General features: G+C 35.9%; 2 protein-coding genes across 2 annotated transcripts; both read left to right on the top strand.

Annotated features, from left to right (window-relative positions):
- The first annotated feature begins 6,058 nt into the window (after nucleotides 1–6,058).
- LOC133763662 (olfactory receptor 5D18-like) lies at nucleotides 6,059–7,003 on the top strand. Its single transcript, XM_062197458.1, has one exon. The coding sequence runs from the start codon at nucleotides 6,059–6,061 to the stop codon at nucleotides 7,001–7,003; it is 945 nt and encodes a 314-aa protein (XP_062053442.1).
- A 7,754-nt stretch (nucleotides 7,004–14,757) lies between these two features.
- On the top strand, nucleotides 14,758–17,677 carry LOC133764283 (olfactory receptor 5D16-like). Its single transcript, XM_062197956.1, is given in 2 exon segments — nucleotides 14,758–15,677; nucleotides 17,647–17,677. Coding segments are annotated over 2 exon segments (951 nt in total).
- The last annotated feature ends 2,740 nt before the right edge of the window (nucleotides 17,678–20,417 follow it).

Genomic DNA, 20,417 nt, shown 5'->3' with positions numbered 1-20,417 from the left:
CATAAACAAGAAACTGGATGATAACTGGGGTGCAACCTGGATACCCTGATATGTGATGCAGGCCTCTCAGTGCCAGCTTAGCCAGCTGCACCACAGTGCTCAAATATGTATTTTAAACTGACTTTTCATAGCTCAATCAATACTTTCCAACTCATGACTATTGGATATTTAATCTGGGAACCTAATGTCAGAATGATGTAGAAAAATCCCAGAAGACGAGAACTTAAGATTTATGATGCAGTCCTGGCTGTGGGGATTCATACATTACTTTTTTTTTCCTTTGACAGGTAGAGTTATAGACAGTGAGAGAGAGATAGAGAAATGTCTTCCTTCAGTTGGTTCACTCCCCTAATGGCTGCTATGGCCAGCGCTATACCTTTCCAAAGCCAGGAGCCGGGTGCTTCCTCCTGGTCTCCCATGCGGGTGCAGGCACCCAAGCACTTGGGCGATCCTCCGCTGCCCTCCCAGGCCACAGCAGAGAGCTGGACTGGAAGAGGAGCAACTGGGACAGAATCCAGCGCCCCAACCAGGACTAGAACCCAGAGTGTCTGCGCCGCAGGCGGAGGATTAGCCAAGTGAGCCACGGCGCTGGCCCATACATTACTTTTAACTATGTGTATATTCATACTCCCAATACAAAGTATACTCAAGATAGAGCAAATATTTTAGGTGAAAAAAATAAATATAATCATTCTGTTTTGTATCTTTTACACAGATACATCCATTCTCAAGTAGACATAGAACTAAGTGTTGAGTATATTTAGGTGAAAATGCAGTTGCTGTGTTCTCCAAGAATCCCCACTTTAACCAGAATGAAATCACGCAAATTTGTAAACAATTACCTACCACACACCATGGCCTCAGAAATAATCAGATAACAACAGATTCACAGAAATTGAGACTATCAATAAATCATGAGCTTTGGAAGAGGTAGAAACGTTTCATTGAGTATTTCACACATCATAGTGTTAAAGCATTATTGGTATCAGACCCTAAAATTACAGAAAACAAAAGCAAAAATCGACAAATGAGATATTACCAAACCAAAGAGCTTCTACACTGTAAAGGAAGCAATCAACAGAGACAAGAGATGACATGCATTATGGGAGAAGATATTTGAAAGCTACAATCTGACAAATTGTTACTAATAAAAATATTTAAGGAACTCAAATAACCTAGCAGCAAAGACCCAAATAATCTAATATAAAATGGGTAGTATTTAAACAGACATTTTTTAAAGTAAGATATACAAATGGCTATCAGGTATATGAAAAAATGCTCAATATCACTGAGCATGAGTGAACTGTGAATCAAAGCAACAATAAAAAGTTTCAAATCATCCTTGTTGAACTGATTTTATCAGAAATGCAAAAGATAACGCATAGTGGTCTAGAGGTCGAGAAAATTCAACATTTGTACACTGTTTTGAGGGAATATAAATTAGTATATACTAGGTAAACAGTATGGCGGTTCCTCAAATAAACTAAAATTTGAATTACTATACTATCCAGAATCCCATTCATGAATACGCATCTAGGAAAAATAAAATCATTTCTGTTGAAAAATTACCTACATGCTCAATTTATTGTAGTACTATTTATAGTAGCTAAGAATGAAAACAATTAAGTGTCCTAACATTGACAAATAAATAAAGAAAATAGATAAATAAGATGTGGTACTTGTACACAGTGAAATTCTTCTCAGTCATCAAAAAGGATAAAAGCCGGTTGTTCTTGACTACATGGATGGACTTGGAGGCCATATGTTAGGTGAATTATACTAAGCGCAGGAAGAAAAGTATCATATTATCTCACTCTTCCACAAGGTCTAATATAAGGTTATCAGTTAGAAATTAAAAGAGAAATGGTTGCCATTCGAGGCTAAGAGGGAAGGGAAGAGGAAGAGATGGGAAATATGGATTAGGTACTGACTTAGAATTAGGAACAGGTAACAAGTTCTGGGGTTCTATTGCATAATATTACAGTTTGTAATAGTAATGCATTATATAATCCCATGCCAAAAACTGGAAGATAGGCTTTCAAATATTTTCATCATAAATAAAAACTGTTAAGGGTATGCATTTGGCTAAGGTGCTACTTAGGATTCTCACATCCCAGTCGTGGTGCCTTTGTGCAAGTCACTACTCCACTTTTGATTCAGTTTACTTTTAATGCACACCTTAAGAGGCACCAGGTAATGATGGTTCAAATCCTTGGAACCCTGCCACCCACATGGAAGACCCAGATGGAGTTCCAGGTTCTTGACTTCATTTTGGCCCAGTCATGGCTGCTGTAGATATTTGTGATTTAAACCAGCGTATGGAAGTTCTCTCCATGTTGAAAGGTATAAATGTGAAACAATAAAATTTGATTAAAAATGTCAATGATGACAGAGAAGATAATCAGGAATTTAATAGTACTGTCAAATAAGAATAGTCCAATGATTCAATGAAAAATATATGACAACTCAGATACAAAGAAGAGACCATAGGGCCCGCGCCGTGGCTCACTAGGCTAATCCTCCACCTTGCGGCGCCGGCATCCCGGGTTCTAGTCCCGGTCGGGGCGCCGGTTCTGTCCCGGCTGCCCCTCTTCCAGGCCAGCTCTCTGCTGTGGCCAGGGAGTGCGGTGGAGGATGGCCCAAGTTCTTGGGCCCTGCACCCCATGGGAGACCAGGATAGGCACCTGGCTCCTGCCATCGGATCAGCAAAGGAAGACCTTTCTCTCTGTCTCTCTCTCACTGTCCACTCTGCCTGTCAAAAATAAATAAATAAAAAAAAAAAAGAAGAGACCATTGTATGAAAAGTTGACATTATATTTGTTCATAGGACATCTGAGATTTTGAGAAAAAAAATTTGATACCCTAGTAAAGTATTTCTAGCCCGATGTAGCTTATCTTGGAATACTGGCAAAAAAAAAAATCACAAACATTCGTGGTTTTACTCTCAATAAATATGAAGAGTTGCTATGTACATAATATCCTTTGTCGGAAGGAAAGTAAGAAATCGAGAGACTGAATGGAAAGTCTCCTTGCTTCTCCAGTGTGATTAGTGGAATAAGGGGATGTTAAGTACGGGAAAGACCAGGGGTATGATAGATATTTTACAAAATAACTGTTGAGTAAGTAAACTATTGTTTTCATTATACCAACAAAAAATTCAAGATAATAACTTGGTCATAGAGCACAAAGAGTTGACATTTAAACTTTACAGTAATTTTTCATATAAAATGTTTCTCATAATTGTCTTCAGGGATTTTTTTTTTAATGAAGCTAGAATTAGATCAGAAAGGAGTACTCAATTTTAATTGTTTCCTTTGAGGCCCCTCCACACTAAGACAATCAATGATCTTTAGGTTATAATGCTGGAGGGAGGGAGTAGAAAAATGAGGTTTGGAATCTTCCCTAAATAAGATCTTCAGTGGCAGGAGGAAGCTGATATTTCCTTTGGCAGGTTTACTTGCAGGTGAGAGAAAATGGAGAGAATCTTTTTCATGGAAATTATCTAGAAGCAGCCTTGAGTTTTGTTGATTCCTCTCAGGAAAAATAATTTCTGTTGGGGGGGGGTGGATTTAAGCCAATATGGACATAATGTATTTGCATGGTAGTAGAATGGGAAGCACTGTCTATACACCTTTGTCCTGGGGCCCTGGCATAGATGATTTCTGTTACAAAAGTGTCATCAATAATTGTTTCCTAGGATTAGTAGAACGGAATGGCTTTCATAAGTTTCCAGGAATACATGTCTCCTTGTTTCTGAGAAGTTTTAGAAGAGTTGTACAGGAAGATGTATTTTAAAAATTGGATTGGAAAGAACACAATGCAGATGAGTCTTCTGGAGACGAATAATGAAATAAGATTTTAGAACATGGAATATTAAAAAAATTAGCTCATAAGGATAAAAAAATGAGAAGAAATTAGAGGGTAGATTTTAGAGATAATGTTTCCCAGATTCAAATATAATACAAATCATTTAATACACAAAATACCACCTTTAGAGAGATAAGGAAAAATTATATTTAAGTTGTGCTTCAACCTTAGGCTGAAGTCAGTTTGAAGAAACTATAGATCTGTCAGAATCAAGGCATAAGGCATCGGTGGTATTTTAGAGTAGATTATGCAATACCTCCCTGTGTCCCCAAAGGAAACTTTGACAAGGCCTGAAGACATTGATGACTTTCACAACACAGTGGAGTCTGTGAAATACTCAGCTAGTGAACAGAGCCAGAGATGCTGTTACACAAGGAACAGTTTACAAGGTAAATTCCCAAAACAAAGAATGTCCCAGTAGAAAAAAAAAATCAGTATTACTCATATATAGAAACTCTGAAATAGAGTGATAATCGATTATGAGTTCTTATCCTGCTCATTCCTGTGTTGGGACATTTCTTTCACAGCAGTGAGAAGACTGTCTTTCCTTTGGTCCTTGAATCCTTGGACCTTTGAATATTCATGACCATGGAGAGGTTCTCCGTGTTGCATGGGATCTTAGTTCTTCAGGGAACAAACACCTAGAACAGATTTCTGTGATTCTAGAACCAGACATACCCTTATCAGAAGTGTTGCCTGAGTAGGAAATGCTCATTCTAAGGGAATGTGTTTGAAGTTATTCCTGGTGGGTGTGAATAGCCACTCTGAAAAGAGAAAACTGAGATGTGAACTTGATGTGCTGGTTGCGGTGATTTTCTCAATTGTGAACATAGGTTTGTTAGATTTACCAAATAAACATATCGGATGCCCAATTAAATCTGAACTTCAGGTAAACAAAAGGTGGATTTTTTTTTTTAAGTGAGAGCATATGTAATGTGGGTTCTGAGACTTACTACAATCAATTTATTTATGTGAATCTCAGACTTAACTGGGGTTTGTAATTTATTGAATTACCCTCCCTGGTACCATTTAGGGAACGCCCAGCATTCTTGTTTATTAAGAAATCCTTTCTCAGGATCATTTGTAGATTGTGATTACATCTTTAGTTTCTCATTCATTTTCTTGTGAAGCCATAGAGAGACAGAATAAAGATTCCAGGAGACTTACGAGAGAAGGAAAGTGAGTCCTAGAAAAAAGGAAGTGATTTTTTTCAATATGTATAAATTTTTATCATACTTATTCCTAGAGGGGAAATTTTTCTTATTTCTTTCCTGTAGGTTTTACTTTGAAAAAAGTACTCAGAGCATTTCGAGACCTTCACACTATCAATGAATTAATTTTCAGACATTTATATCTTAAAAAATATTTTCCAGTTAATCAAAAGTATTATCAAATGAAATATGAAAACATGATTTTCACTAAGTAAATTGTTAAGATCTCTTTTTAAAACGTGTGTCAGATGCTGTCACAGAGAAGAGTGCATGCCTGGAAATCTGGGAAACTGATTTCACTGTACATCAATACCTATCTTTCAATGGGAAGTCATGATATTGACTTCTGTTTGTTTATCTATACATATAGTAAAGGAAAGTCGATAAGAGATCTCTATTGAAAACCATTGGTGTTTAACCTACTTAGAGAAAATGTTAATAATAAAAATGCTAAACTGATAACTAAACCACATATTTAAATAATATTTAGATGGACTATTCTTTAAACATATTAATATTTGCAGATATCATTGTTACGTGGAAAACTGTTATGATTTCAGAAATTATTTCAGGTGTATCTCTTTTCATTAGTCACTGTAGGATGGTCAGAATGAATGATTTCCTTGCATAAGAATTTGCAGGACTCATGAAGTTCAGTGAGAGTTCAATGCTTTATATGAGGATTTTATTTTATGTCACCACCTAAATAGAATTAATAATTATTACACATGTATGATTTTTATACTCATTTTTGAAAATGAGTCAGATTAATTTCATAATTTTTGAGAGAATAGCATTTTAATAGCTTTTTTCTGGACATTTTGTTTTGGCTGTCTTATTAGTAGCACTTGTCAACATTATAAAATATATATTCTGCCTCATTTTATATTCTACTGAGGGGTAGTTAAGCATGTTTTCTTCGTTAATGACTTTCTGTATTTTATTTCCAATATTTATTTCAGATTCCAGCAGAGAGAAACATGTCTCTGAGAGGAAGAAATATAACTTCTGAAGCCATATTTGTACTCTTGGGCTTCTCAGATTACCCGGAATTACAGGTTCCTCTCTTCTTGGTTTTTCTGACAGTATATAGCTTCAGTGTGGTAGGGAATCTTGGGATGATTGCACTCATCAAAGTTAACCCCCAACTGCACACCCCCATGTACTTTTTCCTCAGCCATCTCTCATTTGTGGATTTCTGCTATTCTTCTATCATTGCTCCCAAGATGCTTGTCAACCTAATTGTAGAAGACAGAACCATTTCATTTACAGGTTGCCTAGTACAATACTTTCTTTTTTGCGTTTTTGTGGTAACTGAAGCATTTTTGTTATCTGCCATGGCCTATGACCGCTTTGTGGCCATTTGTAACCCTCTGCTCTACACAGTGGCCATGTCCCAAAAGCTCTGTGCCATGCTGGTGGTGGGGTCATATGCATGGGGAGTAGCATGTTCCTTGACATTCACATGCTCTGCTTTAAAATTATCTTTCCACGGTTTTAACGTGATCGATCACTTCTTCTGTGAGTTCTCCGCACTTCTCTCCCTCTCTTGCTCTGATACTTACATCCACCAGTTGCTGCTGTTCATTTTTGCCACCTTCAATGTAGTCAGCACACTCCTCATCATTCTCATGTCTTATGTGTTCATCGTTGTGACCATCCTCAAGATGCGTTCAGCCAGTGGACGCCGCAAAGCCTTCTCCACCTGTGCCTCCCACCTGACCGCCATCACCATCTTCCATGGCACCATCCTCTTCCTCTACTGTGTGCCCAACTCCAAGAACTCCAGACACACGGTCAAAGTGGCCTCAGTCTTTTACACAGTGGTGATTCCCATGTTGAATCCTCTGATCTACAGTCTGAGAAACAAGGATGTCAAGGAAACAGTAGCCAAAGTAATACATACACTTTTCTTTTGCATTTGAATGTATGTACTAGTACATGTTTAATTTGTTGATTACAGAAATATTAGTCTTTAGTAAGTTTGTACTTATATAAATCCGACAAGATTTAATGTCCTTTGCTTCAATCTTTTTCTGCAAAACAATAATGAGTTCATACAGTGTTTTTATGAAAGAAATTATATTTACAATATAATGGAATATCACATACATATAGGGAAGTCTCACTGAAAATTCATAGATTGTAGGCACTAAGTAGATAACAATATGCTTTTATATACTTAGTGATATAAACAACAGAAGAAATTAGTCTCACTTTGTAGAACTAGAAAAATCTAGTGGTATTGATAAACAACAGAATTCACGGGCATAGTTCAAATCCATATTTGCATGTAAAATTTACTGCTCCATCTTTGCATACTCTTTTAACATGGCTTGAACTATGGGCAGATTTGTAGGTGAACAAAAGATCAAGACAGAAGAAAAGAGTGAATGATGTTTAGGGAATTACTATGGATAAACAAGTCAATAATTCAATATGTATTTTTATGAACACTTAATCACAAAATATTATTTTACTAATCATAATAGCTTTAATTTAATGCAGGTATATGTCAGATATATTATAAGATGCTCCAAGAAATTCACATCTGAAAAAGATGTTGCTCTTCTTCTAAAAAGCCAGTATAGAGGATGAAAGAATTTAGAGTTTTTGTAATATCAAATTGCTAATTATAATATTAAGTACAAAACAGAAGTGATGTGTTAATTTAAATGTTTATACTTCTTTTTTATAACCTACCAATCAAAACAAATATTCATTATGTCAGCTATAACAAAGACATAGAATACTTCTTCTCATTTAGAATTTAGAAAATCTGCATAAAACACTGGTATCACATAGCTCTAAGTATTGGTGATTGATTTTCTTATTTGGACTTGACTATTGTCTTAAATTAACTGTCATTTCTAACAAACAAATGAGGATTGAGATTATTGTATTGTGTGTAAGCTTGATGAGTTTGTGTTAGGAAATTGTGATACTCCTCTAACTTTTGCAGGTAGATTCCTGCCTACACACACACACACACACACATTGGAGACCTAAATTGAATTTCTGGCTCCTGTCTTTATCCTGACCCAGCCCTGACATTATGGTTATTTTGTGAGTGAATCAATGGATTTGTAGGCATTTGGGGAGTGAACCAAGTGCTCAAACCGTGTCTCTTTCAGCTCTCAAATAAATAATAAATGAATACATAAGTCAACAAAATTTTTTTTTAATTTTTTTTTAAATTTTTTTTTTTATTTTTGACAGGCAGAGTGGACAGTGAGAGACAGAGACAGAGAGAAAGGTCTTCCTTTTTGCCGTTGGTTCACCCTCCAATGGCCGCCGCGGTAGCGCGCTGCGGCCGGCGCACCACGCTGATCCGATTTTTAAAGATTTAATGTTGAAAATTTATATAATTATTAGAATTTTCAGAAAACTTCAAAAATAATGTCCTACATATGCCTAAAAATAAAATATAATTTTCAATGTGTATCAATGTGTATCATAGCAGTCATTTGGGGGGTGAACCAACGGAAGGAAGACCTTTCTCTCTGTCTCTCTCACTGTCTAACTCCGCCTGTCAAAAAAATTAAAACATTTTGGATCCTTCCGTATTTCAACAAGGCCATGGGCAAAGTGAAAGCTCTCTCCTCCCTTCAGAGGAAAGTACATCCTTCTTTGGTGGCCACTTCTTTCCACTGGAGTCTCCCCCACAGATGTCCCTCATGTAGAACATTTTTTGCCTCAGTGTCTTGGCTTCCCAGGCCTGAAATGCTCTCATTGGCTTTTCAGCCAAACCTTAATCCCTTAAGGGTTGATTCTGATATCAGAGTGCTACTTAGGGCAATTGTCATTCTTTGAGTCTGCTGTAAGGACTGCTTCCCACGTTGGAGCATTCACTCCTTTTTAATTCTATCTATTATCATTATCAAACATTTAGTCCTATTTATATGAACACTTTAATACTTAATCCTATCCACATGATCTCTATAACACTTGGAATGCCATTTTTGTCATCCAGTTTATGGGATTTTGGGGCCCCATGGCAAATTCTTACTTCAATGAACTTATGCTTCTGAATCATATCCTATGTAACCATGTGAATTTATTACTTTTATTTTCTGTGGTATCTACCTTGAATAATCTTTAAAAAATAATTAGCTATGTAGTCACAATTTTTAGGTAAAAATTTTAAAGAAAAATATAAAGAGTTTACTGAAGATATAACAGTTAATTATATTCATTAGTATGCATTTAATTTTAAAAATTTATTTTAGTATATAAAATTATTTTGAATGACTATTTTTACTAATAGAATAATATGATTTTCAGCACTCCTCACCTTGATCATATGGAAATCAAGATGGCCAGAGATTTTTGTGTTTCTATAATAACACTGTCATTCACTGTTTTTAACATCACTCATATCATGATCCTTATCATCAATGATTATTTTAATAATTAAAAATGTCTTATTTTGTTATTTTTATTTGTTGGTTAATGTACATGTGATAGTATCCTTGTTTTCAAATGAATTAATATTCTGTCAGAGACTTTCACAAGACATTTACAGACAAGTTTATAGTACAACTTATTAAATGGCAATTATAAAAGCAAGTTTCATTTTTTTTGAGGTTGACTCTTTTAAAAGCAATATTATCAAAATTATAAATTCAATTCAAAACATACCCATCTATAAAGAGATTTGTACTAACATCACAGCACCAAATTCTTCTAGAATTAGATATTTTGGAAACTAACAATTTTTCTTGAACCCATTAGAGAGCTGAGGTCACTGGAAAACCAACTAGGACAAGCATAGAATGGCCCATAACCATATACCAATGCTAGGGACGTGTGAAGTACCTGAAGATTAACTATATATTTCCTTATAAAAAGTAAAGATAATATGTTTAATGTTTTCACAGTACAAAATGTTAAATGCTTGAGAAAACAGACATATTTACTTGATTGGAAATTAAACAATATATACATTACAAGGTACCTTATAAATGTGTGCAATTTTTTTTAGCAGGGTATGACTTTGGCACAGCAAAGATGCCATTTGGGATGTCTCCATCCCATAGAGAGTTTGGATCCTTGCTCCAATTTAGATTCTAGCTTCTTGCTAAATAAAGCACACTCTGAGAGGCACTAAGTGAGATGTTTCAAGTACTTGGATCCAGCCACATATTTCAGAGTCTGAATTAAGTTCCCAGATCATGATTTCAGCTAGTTCATCCTGAGCTTTGTGGCTACTCGGGAACTGAACCAACAGGTGGGAGACCTCTGTCTCTCTCTCCCTCTCACTCTCTCTTTCAAATAAATAAAATAAATTAAAATTAGAAAAATAACCAGAAATGTTTCACACCTCAGCACTATTTTTATGTGTAAATATAAGTGATAAGATAAAGATATGTAGGATAATGTGTCATTATGTAAATATGGAGGTATGTATTTATGAAGAATGAATTTATAGAGAAAAATGAGTAAAAATAAGTGTAGAAGAGAAAATATTTAAGATTATTAGTAGTATATTTTTCATGGAACCCAAGGCATTTAATTTAGAAACATAGTCCAATTTTTCTTCTTTCTCAGCCAATTGAAAAATATTCACTATGAAGTATCTAAAAATTAAATTAGGAAGATGGGATTAAAAGATGTCTTTGTGCAAGGAAATTTGAAAAATTCATGCCAGTTTCTTTTTAATGCACACATCTATAAACTTCTAAAGATCTTTTGGAAATATGAATTTCAAATCCTATGAACCAAAATAAAATTCCATTTCATTGTATTTAATAAAGGTTTTGTAATTTATTTGAAAGTTAGAATTAGAGACAGACAGAGAGAGAGAGAGAGAGAGAGAGAGAGAGAATGTTCCATTCACTGGTTCATTCCCCCAAATGCCCACAATGGCTAGAGCACAGCCAGGAGGAAGTCAGGCGTTAGGAATGCCAGCCGGTTTTGCCACATGGATGTCAGAATCACAAATATTTAAGTCATCTTTTGCTATCTTCCCAGGCACATTAGCCTGTAGCTGAGTTGGCAATGGAGCAACCAGGACTTGAAGCGGTGCTCATATGGGATATGAGCTTTGCAGGCGGTGGTTTAACCTGCTGTGTCACAATGCCAGTCTCTTTTCATTCTATTTTCCACAAATTTTTGAAGTGTTCTAATATATACATCAATAGATATACAAATACACATAAATATATAAATATATATTCATTTCTTTTGTAAAGAGTCATTTTACTGGCCATGTGGCAGACATGTATAAAAATATAAGAGAATGAATTTACAATGAATTTATTGAACAGTACAATCATGAAACAATAAAATATGACAGAAAGAAATGTCAATGATCATAGAGATTACAATTAAGAATTCAATAGAAGGTGAGATTTTTGAGAATTTGGTGAGTTGGTGACAACAAATCATAAGCAAACAGAGGCCATTCTAAGAAGAGTAAATCATTCATTTGTCTATAGAACATCTGGATTGTTTGCAGACTAATACATTGTTTCTAGCAAGGTTACTGCTCTTCTGAGAACAGTAATAAACAATCAACAAAAGTTGGTTCTTATCTTCAATGTATATGAAGAGATGCTATGAGCATGCTGTCTTTGGCAAGAATTCCGATTCCTTTGTATAGTTAGTGTAAAGGGAGGAAGCTGTGTTTCCCAAAGAATAGAGGACGATAGGTATATTCAAAACACACACAGTGTTGGGTAAACATAAAAGATAAATCCTGTTATGATTTACATTAACACATACATAAGAAGAGACTCTAGGAATAATCATAATCACAGAGATGGAATTTAACTTTCATATAAAATGCATCAAACAAGGCTGTTATCTTAAGTTTTTCATGAAAACAGAATTATGTCAGAAAAGAATATTAATTGCTTCTCTTGAAGTCTTTGGAGAATAAAGCAATCATTTTTTTTTCTCTAGGTTACGATGCTACAGGGAGTGTGAAAAGAAATAAAGAGTTGTCATCTCCATTAAATGTGCTCTCTTGAGGCAGGAGGTGTCTGGCATTTCCACTAGCAGGTGTATTTGCAGGTGAGAGAAAATATAGATATCTGTTCACACTAGGTACATAGATGAAGCCTTAGGTTTTGTTGTTTTTTCACAGAAAAGTAGCCTGGGGGACATAATGCCAACCACTATAGACAAAATCTTACTGGATGTTGAAGTACAGAAAGTAAACATGTTCTATAAGCCTTTGTATGGGGTCCTGGCATAGCTGATTTCCATAACAACAAGGTCCAAAACAGTTGTTTCCTTTAAATGGGGGATTGATGGACCATTAGAATATTCAGGAACATGTGTTTCCTTCTTTATGTGCATTTTAAACGAGTTATCAAAGTTAAAAAATATTTAAAAATTGAATTGAAAGGATAGTATGTCTTCTATGGAAACAATATAAATAGAACTCAGTCTGGTAAGGTTTTAGAGTATGAGCTAAAAAACAAGACTCATGAGGGCAAAGAGGGGAAAAAAAAGAGCAGAAACTAGAAGACATAATTCAAATAGCACATTCCCCAGAATAAAAGATAAGAAAAACTGTTTTATCCATAAAATCCATAATTTGGGAACTAAGAGAACATGATATTCAAAGTGGTCATAAGTCTTGGGTTGAAATCAGAAGGAATATAAAGTCTACAAGAATGAAGGGAATTGGGAAGTCATCCTTAACTATAGTAGACTGTACAACACCGCCCTGCCCTGCCCTGACCCCACTTCCTGAAGGAATCTTTGACAAGGTTTTGTAACATTGCTGATTTTCACAGCTCACTGAGGTTAGTGAGACGTCCAGCTATGGACAGAAGCCAGAATGCCGCTACTCAATTCACAGACCAGCTTCACACATGATCTGGTTGAAAACATCAGTACTGCTCAAACTTAGAAACTCTTAAGTAGAGTGATAATAAAGAGATTATGAATTCTTCATATCATCTTACATGGGGACATTCTATTCTCAACAGTGAGAATTAACTGGAAGATGGTCTCTCATTCGTTCTTAAATCCTCAGCTGAACATGCAGGACTGTAGAGAGTTTCTCAGCTGTGATTGGGACCTCAAACTTTTAGTACCCGTATATCTGAAACTTACTGCTTGGATTGTAGAACCATAGATGGACTTTCCAGAAATGGGCATTTGAGTAAGAAATGCTCATTTTTAAAGGCATATGATTGAGAGAAATCCTTGTATATATGACTTGGCAGTACTAGAAAAAGAAGACCTCCAAGTGAACTATATGTGCTGATTGCAGTAACATTCTGTCACTGTTTATTCCTACATGGGGACACTTCTGTGATTTCCATTTTGTATGTTGGACTGTGAAACACACATTCAAAACATCTCCAGGCACACAATACTTTCATTAGGCTAATTTTCATATTCCACATGTATAAAACAAATACTATTTTTACAGATAGTCAAAATAATTATTATATGAAATATGAAATGTGATCTTTACAAAGCAAAGTTTTAAGAGCTGTATCTACAATGTACATCAGATACTGATATATATCGGATACTGGTATATAAGATGGATATGTGACTGGGACTCAAGAGAGACTGGTTCACTGGTTACTCACTACCAACTGTCACAGGACAAGTTTTGAGTTCTTCAAGCTTCCACATATGCAGCTGTATACAAGTGCTGTTCAATAAATAACACCTATTGAACAGCATAGATAATATTGCTGAAAAACATTGACGTTTGATCTATTTAGTGAAAAGAATATTAATTAGAATGTTAAACTAATGAGAGCCTTTTATATAAATGATAACTAGATGAAGTATTCTTTAGATATATCACAAAATGTGTACATATCATTGTTATATAGAAAATATTTTAATCATGAAGTTATTTAGATTTTTTTACATTCATTATAATTGGAGAATTGACATAACAAGCTATTCCATTGCTGTATTTTTCTTTGTAAGCCTTATGAATTTCAGTGCAATCTGAATATTTACATGAGTATTTAATTAGACATTATCACCCAAACTGACTTCTTTAGTTATCATTATCTCTAATGTTTTTAAAACTATATTTTTATATATCTTTATCTGTATATAAAGATAATTGGAAATGAAAAAAAAACAAAACCTGGTGTTAAATTAGAAATGGCATAGAAAGTTAAATTATGTAGGATCTCTGTCTTTAATGTGCTGTACACTGTTATTTAATGCTATAACTAGTACTCCAACAGTATTTTTTTTCCATTTTGTGTTGCTATATGGGGGCAAACTGTTGAAATCTTTACCTAATATATACTAAACTAATCTTCTGTATATAAAGAGAATTGAAAATGAATCTTGAAGTGAATGGAAGGGGAGAGGGAGCGGGAAAGGGGAGGGTTGCGGGTGGGAGGGAACTTATGGGAGGGGGGAAGCCATTGTAACCCATAAGCTGTACTTTGGAAATTTATATTCATTAAATAAAAGTTTAATAAATGAAAAAAATTAAAAAAACTATATTTTTAAGAGTGGGTATAGTTGACAATTTTTGGAAAGTAACACTTTATAATAATTATACTTCTGAATCTTTATTCTTTCATATTTTCATCATTAACATCTTTCAGGAGTATAAAAAATATCTATTTGTCTCATTTTATATTCCATGGAGTGGGTATTTAATTATGTTTTATGTTCCAATCACCTTCCATATTTTATTTCCAAGACTTATTTTCAGATTACAGCAAAGAAAAACATGTTTCTGACAGGAAGAAATATAACTTCAGAAGCCACATTCACACTCCTGGGCTTCTCAGATTACCCGGAACTGCAGGTTCCCCTCTTCTTGGTATTTCTCGCGGTGTACAGCTTCAGTGTGGTAGGGAATCTTGGGATGATGGTGATCATCAAAATTAACCCCAAATTGCACACCCCCATGTACTTTTTCCTCAGCCATCTCTCCTTTGTGGATTTCTGCTATTCCTCTATTATTGCTCCCAAGATGCTGGTGAACCTCATTCTAGAAGACAGAAGCATTTCATTTACAGGATGCATGCTGCAGTTCTTTCTGTTTTGCACCTTCGTGGTGACTGAATTAATTCTGTTTGCTGTGATGGCTTATGACCGCTTTGTGGCCATTTGCAACCCTCTGCTCTACACAGTGGCCATGTCCCCCAGACTCTGTGCCATGATGGTTGTCGGATCCTATGCATGGGGAGTGGTGTGTTCCTTGACACTCACGTGCTCCGCTTTAAGATTATCTTTCCGAGGTTTTAACACCATCAATCACTTCTTCTGCGAGTTATCCTCACTGATGTCCCTCTCTTGTTCTGATTCTTACCTCACTCAATTGCTTCTTTTCACTGTTGCCACCTTTAATGAGGTAAGCACTCTCTTCATCATTCTCATGTCTTACGTGTTCATTGTTGTCACCACCTTGAAGATGCACTCAACTAGTGGGCACCGCAAAGTCTTCTCCACCTGCGCCTCCCACCTGACCGCCATCACCATCTTCCATGGCACCATCCTCTTCCTCTACTGTGTACCAAACTCCAAGAACTCCAGACACACAGTCAAAGTGGCCTCAGTCTTTTACACAGTAGTGATCCCCATGTTGAATCCTCTGATCTACAGTCTGAGAAACAAGGATGTAAAGGACACAGTCAGCAAAATAATGCACATCAAATTTTTTCCTATCTGATGTGTGCACTTGAATGCATTTCAAATGTTTATTGCACATTAAAATTTTCTTTTTTTGGATGGACTATGAATCAAGAATTCATTGTCTAAATATTATTTCAGATTTTCAAGAATTAAGAATATTTTACAATAGAATGAATATGAATTATGAGTTTTAGGACAGGGAGGCTTTACTTAGGACTGCTTACTCTTCTATGAATCAGACAGATTGATTGACTTTGACCACAGTCTTTGTCCACAAAATCATATATATGATTCATTTCATATGATGGCTTTGTGGAGTAATAGCAAGATTAGTAAGCACATATGGCATATAGTATGTATGTAATGAATTCTACCTGTCCTTATCTCCTGATAATTCATAGATTTACACGTGATAAATTAATAACAGTTTTCTACTGTAAATTGAAAGGAGTAAGTGACTGGAGAAGTTAGTCTCACATTCTGGTACCTCGAAATACAGTGATAACATATACATAATAATAATAAATACAGTAAACACCACTACCTGGGAACTTAATTCAGACTCTGAAATATGTGGCTGGATCCAAGTACTTGAAACAATGCAAACACATTTTAGGATCTTAGATGTATGTTTCATCCTTGCATGCTATTGGATGGATGCTCAGCTTTTTCTGAAAACAAAAGATCAAGAAAGAAGCTTGATTCAGAAGTTAAGAGCTTGAATGTTCAGTAAGTGACTCTGTATAACTAAGTTAATGATTCAATAAATGTCTGTGAATATTTACTAATATTATACTATTTTCTTATTAATAATAGCTACTATTTAATGTCATGTATATATACAGTATATTGTATTGTGTTCCAAGAAATGCATATTTGAATATGATGTTGCTGCTTTTCTTGTGTGCATGAAGATAAGTTTTATAAGAGATTTGGAATTGCTAGATAGATAGAATAGAATGAATAGAAATGTTACATTTGTTTTCAATGTTTATTCTTCTTTCCATCATCTATGTACTAAAATAAATACTCACGGGGCTGCTTAATGAGAACATAGGATGCTTTTCCTGACCAGTACTCTTTAGATATCTATACATAGCTATAGATAGCTATAAGTATCAGATTAACTTTAAAGTTTGGAGATCTATCTATTTTTTAAAGATTTATTTATTTTTAAGTCACACTTAAAGAGAGAGAAGGGGAGAGAGCTAGAGTGAGGGAGACATCTTCCATCTGCTGGTTCACTCCCCAGAGGCCACCAGCCAAGAGCTTCATTTGGGTATCCTACTTGGAGAGCAGGAGTATAAGCACCGGAGTTATCCTCTGCCACCTTCCCAGGCCATTAGCACAGAGCTGGATCAGAAATGGAGCAATTAGGACACAAACGTGTGCCCACAAGGGATGCCAGTGTCACAAGCAGCAGCTTTACCCACTACACCCACAATACTGGCCCCTATAGTATTTTATATTAACTGTCATTTTTAGCTATCATCTCCACAAAAAAATGAAAAGCCCCAGAATCCTGCTTAAAGATTTGATCAATGTGTGGTGGGGAGTTTTTAATTTCCTCTAGTAATTGTAATGTTTATTAGAGGAAGCCCTCACAGTCTGGCTATCAAGTTTAGAAATTTTTAAAATTGATACTTATCTTTTTTTAATCACATCTCTATAAATTCTACTTGACCATCTTTTTCTTTACTTGAATTTCTTATTTTTTCTGTGTTTTTCACATTAAACAAAGCTTTCCAACCTCAGCACTGCTGATGTTTTGTTTTGAAAAATGTGGGTTGTGGGTGCTAACCTGTGATTTATAGGGTACCTAACAGTCTCCTTTGTCTCTAGACGCCAGATACTATAGTGCCTCATTCCTCTACAAAAAGAAAATATCTATATTTTGCAGAATTTCCGTGTTTCTGTGAGTGGTTGGATTACAAATTCATCTCTACCTTAAGACAAGTGATCTAGTAAAAGAAAAGTAAAGATTGTAGCAGCTTACTTGTCATAAGCTGTGAAAATTAGGAGTACAAGGAAAGATTTCAAAACTAAACATTTTGAAGGGGAAACAACAAATCTATAGATCCAGATTTGTGTGTAATATAAAAATACCTTTCAAATCCTAAAGGTAAAGAATACATTTAAATCTAACAAAAGTTGAGAAAATTTATATCCAACAGAACTCCACAACTAGGAATGTTAAAATAAATTATTCCAGAGGACAAAAATTATCCTAGATAGTAATTTGAAACCACATAATATGTATAATATATATTATTGGCAATTATATCAAAAATATAAATTTGAGATTCATGTTTGTGTGGCAGCAGGCATTGTGGCACAACAGGTGCACCTGCTACTTGGAATGCCTGCATCTCATATCAGAGTGCCTGAGTTTGACTCCAGACTCTGCTTACAGTTCAGTCCCTGCTCATCTGTACCAAGAGAGGCAGTTGATGATGGTTCATATGGGGGTAACCTAGATGGAATTCTGGATCCTGGCTTCCAAGCCCAAGTGTTGGGGGCATATAAAGAGTGAAAAATTAAATGGAGGATCTATTTAGTCTTTTTAAGATTTTATTTATTTATTTGAGAGGTAGAGTTACAGACAGTGAGAGGGAGAAACAGAGAGAAAGGTCTTCCGTCCGTTGGTTCACTCCCCAACGGCCGCAACAGTTGGAGCTGTGCTAATCCAAAGCCGGAAACCAGGTGCTTCTTCCTGGTCTCCCACGCAGGTGCAGGGGCCCAAGGACTTGGACCATGTTATTCTGCTTTTCCAGGCCACAGCAGAGAGCTGGATTGGAAGAGGAGCAGCCGGGACTAGAACTGGCACCCATATGGGATGCTGGTGCTGCAGGTGGAGGGTTAACCAACTATGCCACAGCGCTGGCCCCCTATTTATTCTTTATCATTCTGCCTTTCAAACAAATAAAAATAAACTTAAAAAGTAATATTTCTCATTTTTCAAATATTTATATTTTTATTAGAAAGGCAGAGTTTACAGAGAAGGAGACACACACATGCACACTCACGCACACATAAGAGAGACAGAGAGAAAGAAAGAGAGGGAGAGAGATCTGACTGTTGGTTCAATTTCCATCAATTCCCATCTAGGTCAGGTCCATGAGAAAGCCAAATGCCAGGAACCTCCTCCAGTTCTCCCATGTGGGTTCAGGGGCCCAAGGACTTGTACTATCTTTTGCTGATTTCTTAGGTGCATTTACAGGGAGCTGGATCAGAAGTGGAGCAAACAGATCTCAAACCGATGCTCATATGAGATACTAGCTTCACAGACAGTAGATTTATCCATTACACTACAATGCCAGTTCCTTGTTTCTCATGTTATATTAAAAACATATCTAACTCATGTCTTCTATTTAGAGAATATTTATAACTCTTCCTGTGTACCTACTCTTTTTTTTTTTTTTTTTTTGGAAAGGCAGAGTGGACAGTGAGAGAGAGAGAGACAGAGAAAAGGTCTTCCTTTTCCATTGGTTCACCCCCCAATTGCCGATGCGGCTGGCGCGCTGCAGCCAGCACACCATGCTGATCTGAAGCCAGGAGCCAGGTGCTTCTCCTGGTCTCCCATGCAGGTGCAGGGCCCAAGGACTTGGGCCATCCTCCACTGCACTCCCAGGCCACAGCAGAGAGCTGGACAGGAAGAGGAGTGACTGGGACAGAATCCGGAGCCCCGCCCTGGATTATAACCCATTGTGCTGGCGCTTAAAACACTTAAGTGTTTTTGCCTTTTAGTTTTGAGAGGTGGTTGATGGAAATTTGAACATTTCCTCTTTATTAACAAATATTGAAATGTAGGAAATAATACACAGTAAACAAAATTATATTATCTGTCTCTATATCTTTCCTGCTTCATTTGTCCAGACCATATCATAGAATGTAGAATTTTAGACTGTACCAGGGTGCCCTAATTGTCACCAGGATTCTGACAGTTTAGTTAATGTGCCTGTAAGTTGACCAAGTAAGATCAAGCTATTGGAGCTTTCTCTCTCAAAAAGGAGCTGAACTTTTTTTGCTTTTACTTTGCATTCACCATAGATAAATTTCCTATTATCCATCTGCAACAAATGACAACACAATTTTCCAAATTGGATTTCCTCTCTTTTAACTTAATTTTAAAAATATTTTACATATTTATTTTGCAGACAAAGAGAGAGAGGTACATCACACACATACACACACACACACACAGAGAGAGAATGAGAGAGAGAGAGAGTGCTTCCATTCGCTGGATCACTCCTCAGATGGCTGCAACTGCTAGTGCTGGGCCAGGGCAAAACAAGAGACAGAAAGGGTACAGGGGCCCATACACTTAGTTGTTTTCACAGGCCATTAGCAGGGAGCTACATCAAAAGTGGAGCAGCCAGGACACTAACCAGCTCCTATATGGGATGTCAGTGTCATAGGCAGTGGCTTAACCCACAATGCCACAATGCCACTACCCATTTGCTTTATTTTTAAAGCAGATAAAATGTTTAAATGTTTTTTCAAGGCTTTGTCAAATTGAAGTGATAATTTGATATATTCATGTCTTCATTCCTCTACACATTTATGCTAATTCAAGTCTACTTAAATGAAACAACATGCCCTTCAGTAACTTTTTTAATTAATCATTTCCAAAGCATCATTTCTAATAGATGATAATTTTCCACCATAAATATTTTTCACAATGGCTTATCCTTTCCTTTAGTTTTGACAATTAGACTTTTTCCTATTGTCAGCATTATAAATGATGTAGCA

Source organism: Lepus europaeus, chromosome 7 (genome assembly GCF_033115175.1).
Source record: "Lepus europaeus isolate LE1 chromosome 7, mLepTim1.pri, whole genome shotgun sequence".
Lineage (NCBI taxonomy): Eukaryota > Metazoa > Chordata > Mammalia > Lagomorpha > Leporidae > Lepus > Lepus europaeus.
This window is presented reverse-complemented; position numbering and strand designations above follow the sequence as displayed.